General features: G+C 42.5%; 1 protein-coding gene across 3 annotated transcripts in view; it reads left to right on the top strand.

Annotated features, from left to right (window-relative positions):
- The first annotated feature begins 234 nt into the window (after positions 1-234).
- Positions 235-6,000, top strand: part of NR6A1 (nuclear receptor subfamily 6 group A member 1) — a 246,719-nt gene continuing 240,953 nt past the window's right edge. For all 3 annotated transcript variants that reach the window (XM_051979625.1, XM_051979623.1, XM_051979626.1), the window contains exon 1: positions 235-559. In XM_051979625.1, coding sequence (XP_051835585.1) covers positions 445-559 — 115 coding nt within the window. In that variant the 5' untranslated portion in view covers positions 235-444. The remainder of the gene's footprint in view (positions 560-6,000) is intronic.

Genomic DNA, 6,000 nt, shown 5'->3' with positions numbered 1-6,000 from the left:
TATCTAAGGTTTTAGTGATTTTTAATATAAAACAGAGGAACATGTAGGGATTATTCTTATCTATGATGTCATGGCCATTTTTGGGTGGGGACTCATAGTTTCATCTCTACCCATGATGAGGATGGTATTGGTATGTCCCAAGCCGGGGCGGAGCCGCAGAGCGGACTCCATTTCCCAGCGTGCTTCGAGGAGCCCTGTGAGTTGGGCGCGGTGACGTCGGGGGAGGGAGCTGGCCAGTGCTGAGGGGCCGAGCCCGGTGCTCTATCAAGTAGTCTCAGTCAGCGCCCGAGCCTTGGAAGCCCAGCACGACTCCCGCCCAGGGTCAAGCAGCTCAGCCTAGCCCAGCTTGTCCCGGCCCGGCCTGGTCCGGGCCATGACAGCCTCCGCCTCTGGGGAGCCGCCCCTGGCGGAGCTGCGGGCCCCGCGCGGGCCCTGAGCGCGCCCATGGAGCGGGACGAGCGGCCGCACAGCGGCGCCGCAGGCTCCTCCGCTTCTCCAGAGCGGACTCTGGCTCCAACCCCCGCGGCGGCTCCGGTAGCAGCCTCGGCACCGCGCAACGGTAGGTATCTTGCACTCACTGCCCGCACTGTACCCCAAACTCCAGGCTCCCCACCTCCATCTCTGACCCAAGACCCGGATATTCTGGCTGTCCCTCCTCTAGTCATCCTCGGCATGTCCTGGACCCTCATCCTTTCCATGCCCCTTGACCTCCCCCTCTACCCCCTACCCCCATCTCCAGACATTTCCCTCTTCCCCTTTATTCCAATTTTCTGGTCTTTTTTCATTTTCCTTCAACTCAAATTCCATTTTCCAGACTCTTCTGCCTTATCCCCTTGGGCCAACCTCTCCCCATCTCCTTTCCCCAATCTCTAGACCTCAGCCCTTTTCCCCGTCCACCCGGACAGAAACTCTTCTCCCCTTCGGCCTTAACTCTTCTTCCCCCCCCAGCCAATGTTCGGTCCTCCCTTCCCATTCTCTGAATCATCCCTCCCCTCCACCTCTACCCCCTCCTCTTCCAATTTCTCTAGGACTTAAGTTCCTTGGTTCAACAAACTCTTCACCACAATTTCCGGATTTGCTCTTTCCTCTATTCTTGGGACCCCTCTCCCCTCCCCCATAACCCGGATTCCTTCCCGTACCCTCCTTCCCCGCTCCCTCAGGCCCCTACAGCACCCGAATCCCTTTCCTCCCTTTTCCTCCTCGCGTTCTCACCTCTCCAGCCTCCCCTCCTCCCGGAGATTCTCCCACTTTTCTTGACCCCTTCTCCCCCCACCCCACACCACCCCACCCCACCCTCGATCCCTTCTGTTCTCCTGGACCTCACATCCTCTCAGTTCTCCAGATCCCTCCACCTTCTTCCGGCTGCCCCCACCCCATTCTGCTAATTTCGAATTCCCGGGACAACTCCCCCTTCCCCCCGTTAGTGGCGGACTCCTCCCCAAGTATGTGTTCCTGTCACCCCTCCCTCATCTCTTTTCTGTCCTCAATTTCCCCTTCCCACTCTTTCGAAGTCTACTCTTGTCTTACCTTTCTCAGACATATGCTCTGCCGCCCTCATTTTCTGAACCCCACGAGTCCGGGGTCTGGAGTGTTTCTCATTTCCTCTTAAATTTTCCCGGCCCTTTTCCATCCCTTAGCCCTCCTTCCCATCTCTGAGCTCCCTCTTTCACGTCTCTAGTACCCGGTCTCACTTCTTTCCAGTTTCAACTATACCTCTTCCCTCAAGTCTTTACATCTCGGAGTAAACCTTATCTAGGGGCCGGACTCCTATTTCGCGGTCCTAGCTTTACCAACTCTCACAGTCCGCTTTCATCCACCACCTCGGGGTTTTGCCCCGGGTTCCCCGAATGCCACTCCACGGCGGACTTCTTTCCCCTCCTCCTCGGCCATCCCTCTTCCTATGTCCCTTCATTGCTCACGGTGTCTGTGACTGGTTATTTTATAGGGTCTCTTTTCTCCAGTCCTCATCCTGCTCCTCAATTTACTCTTTTTGAGTGCGGTTATCAGAGAATAGGCTCTCCATAATCCCCTAGGTTGCCGGGTCTTGATTTACCTCTGGGAAAGCCTTAGGGAGCCCTGCTGGAGGAATTAGCCCTCGGAAGGCTTTGTCCCAGTTGGGTCATGGGAAATTTGGGGAGGATCCGAGCGAAGACTTTGGAAATCGGGATGGCAAAGGTGGGCGTCCCGTTTAGGTAGCATCTCACCCCCTCTCTCGGCCCTCGGGACCCTTGACCACACAGTCTATTTTTTTTTTTGAGGTGGGTGTGTGTACTCTTTATTTATATGTTTGATATAGTTCCCTTCAGTGTTTGCCTTCGGTTTGTGTTTATTAGTAAAGTGTAAGAAGCCTTTGTGAGGTCGTAAAAGGTGAACTTTTGAACTTGGAAAGCGCCCTGGAGCAATTAGCTGCTGGAGCAATTGCTCCGGGAGTTCTGAATTACAAAGGTTGCTTGGGGACCTGCCATGGCAAATGCTGAAGTGGCAAAACCTTTTTATTTATTTGCTATGGCTTCCACCTTTTACACATCTAGGCATTTCAGGATGAAGAAGAGAGTAGCCCAGGTTTACTCTTCATAGATACTTGAAATTATTTACAAAGATTTAGTCATGGGATTATATTGAGCTTCAGACATCAGACATAAAATTTTAGAGTTGAAAGCCATAATAGAACACAACGGTTTTAAAACTGAGAGGGAATATAGAACATAGAATTTAGAGTTGGTAGAATCTGACAACAAAGAATGTTTTTGGTATTCTGACTTTCTAATAAAGCTCTTGATTTGAAAATAACTGAACATTATTATTGCAGAAATGCCCTTTAAATCTGGCTTAGAATTGGGAAGTATATATTTGACTTTGAGGGAATCTCTGCAGAATTTGTAACTTGAAATTCTTGCTGATCTTGCTGCTTTATGAAATAAATTCAGTGAGTTTGTATTGTCTTAACATTTGAATAAAACATAAGTTGCAGGTGAAAGAAGTTTTAAAAAGTTGAATCGTGTTTGATTTGACTCAGATTAAGATGTGGGGAATGTGGATAAAAGGAATCCTTCCCTGATATTTGGGTGTCATGTGTGTGGTTCTTTGGGAATTGACTTATGAATTGTGAGCATGTTTGAAATCAATAGAATTTCCTGTCTCACAAAGAGAGGGAACCTGGGATACAGTTAGGACAGGGAGAAAGAGTCTTGCAGAACAAAGCCCATCTATTTAATTCATTTTTTCCCCTCTGTAATCTTTTTTTTTTTTTTTTTTTTTTTTTTTGTAATTTAGGTTAGCTATGTATGTGTGAAGACTGTTAAGCCCATCTGAAAAACTTGAGACTATAATTTGGACTCTTCCCAGCAAGGACTATGAACATATGTGGAGTTAAATATGTCCTCTATTGCCTTTATGTAAAATTTCACTTTTACATTATGTAAAAATTCACTTCTAAGATGACAAATCTTTGATTACTTTTGTCTACTTAAAAGCAATATGGTAGTTAAGAGAAGGCTAACAATTGCCTTGGCTATCAATTATTCATTGGTACATTTAAAGAACTTTAATGATCATTTTAATTCACCCACATTTCCTATTCATCTTCTTCAATTGGCCAGTTTGAAATGACAGAGTTCTAGCCATCTTGTAGAAACTAGCATCACGTTAGCATTTGACTTTTGTCTTATTTAGGATTGCTGGATTCTTCTGTATTAATAGAAGCTGGCTCTGTGTTGTTGTAAACACACTGGAAATTGGGACATTAAGCCTAGCAAATAGTTATAAAACAGAAATGGAATGATCTTATTTGACTGGAAGGGTGAAAAATCTGACAGTTTATTTTTGCACTATCTTTTGTTCTTTCTTTGTATTAAAGCTTCAATTGGAACTCCCAAGAGAATCCTATTATGCTAGTGAAAATGAGTGGCACTCTATGTAAACATTTTTTAAAAATGTATTTGGGCTTCCTGGTTAGATCTTTCTGTAGACCACATGAAGAGGTAAAAAGCATAGAATAAAGAATGATTGCTCTGGAAGGAACCTTAAGAAAGCTTCTGATTCAGCTTTCTCATTTCTCTATAAGTACTAGTCAGAAGAACCGAATTCTTTTCACTTTTTGCACTTGTAACTGATTTCCTCCATTGTAATAAACAGGGCTCTGTCCTGAGATTTTTAAGTTTTGGGGGAATTCTGAGTTTGTGTAAAATAGAACCAGAGTAAATAAAATAAAAATGCTTAATGCTGATAGAAGTATGAAAACAAAACTCCCAAATGGAATTTTAGAAATGTTTTCCTGGAGGAATTCCTGGGGATGCTGAATTTACAGCCTTCTAAATGGTTTTTTCTGTTTTGTTCTCATTGGTAATAGGACAGCCTACTTTTGATGCAAGCAGCTCCAACCCTTCCAGGAATTCTTTGTGCTGAGTGGGCAAGATAATTTTCCATCACTGTCTCACAGGATCTTTTACAATAAATACATTTCCTCAACTGTAGTTATAACTGAGAGGGACTATAGAAGGGTTTTCAGAAGAAAGAGGAATGAATGATTTGGGGATGCCAACAGGAGTTCATTTTATTTGAGAAGAATGAGTAGTACGTTTTCAAGTATGGGCATACATACTGCTTAAGAAGAGCTAATTGGGTTTTCAAAAACAGATCACTGGGGGAAAGACGTTGGGGACATTTATTTTTACTAGAACAATGTAATAAATGGAAAATATATCTTAGTTATAACATTAACTTACTGTGTGGCCAACTTATGTAGTTAGTTAGAATGATTATATCGATGGCTCAAAAGATTTAATGTGATTTTAAGAGTCTTAGTGCAATTTTATGCTATTAAAGCTTTAATTAAAATTAATTAAGGCTATTTGAACTTTAATAACTTAAAACTGCATTTAGACTTTTGGGATACCTTCTATTTTGAACAATAATTTGGACCAGATGATATGAGGTTCTTTTCCATTTAAAATTTCTGTGATTCAATTCACTAAATTAAACATCTATTATTGTATGCAGAAACACCAAGGGGAGGGGAGGGAAAAAGAGAAGAGATAAAGTTTAGATAAGATAGGGCTCCTGGCTTCTTGGAGCTTGCTTTTTTTTTTTTTTTTTTTTTTTTAAAGGAGATAAATATTCACAAATGTGTTATTCAGCATTTATAGTTAAGTTCTTTAGAGAGATGGAAAGATAAGTACTATATAATTGGGGGTCTTGTTACTTTCTTGTGGGATTTGGAGACTTCAGGGAGGGAAAGGCCATTGAATTGAGAATTGAAAGGGTCATTAGAAATGCACTAGATGATGGAAAAGAGGAAGGAGAGAGAATTTCAGGCCTTTATACAACTGGTAGCAAAGGTATTGAGGTGTGAGAATGGAAAACTTGTTATGGAATTGGGAGTAGTCCAACTTAGCTTGGATTTTAAATTATATGAAGTAGAAAGTAAGGGAGAGAGGCTAGAAAGGTGGGGAATGTTGTCAGATTGTGTGCAGTGGTCTAGAGAATCCTGGGGATCTCTGAAATCCTTTTAGAGGGTCTACAAATTCAAAAATAGTTTTTATTTCCAATATGGTAAATGTCTATAAATATAATCCAGAGTAAAAAAAGTGCTTTGGAGAGATCCTCAATAATTTTTATTAGGATAAAGATACTGAAAACAAAAGTTTGATAACCACTGGTGTAGGGCATTGGAATTAACATATTCAGGAAGCTACTGGAGGGATGGTAGAATCAGAATTAAGACATTCTCAAATTTAGAGTATTTTGGAAGATTTGAGCTAGGTTTCCTCCAGACTACTGAGGAAAGTGGTGCTTTTAGTGAAAGTTGAAGGTTTAAATGAAACTACAAAGTCTCAAATTTGTATGTTGGTAGATTCCCTTTTATTGGGTTTTAAACATACTACTCTTTTGTTGTGGCTATTTGAGAGAACTTGTGTTATGCTACAGTTCTCTTTTATTGTCCTGCCTCAGTTTCCCTAAATTGTCCTACCTTAGTTTATAATTGTTCTGTTCAATCTTGCA

Source organism: Antechinus flavipes, chromosome 2, assembly GCF_016432865.1.
Source record: "Antechinus flavipes isolate AdamAnt ecotype Samford, QLD, Australia chromosome 2, AdamAnt_v2, whole genome shotgun sequence".
NCBI lineage: Eukaryota > Metazoa > Chordata > Mammalia > Dasyuromorphia > Dasyuridae > Antechinus > Antechinus flavipes.
This window is presented reverse-complemented; position numbering and strand designations above follow the sequence as displayed.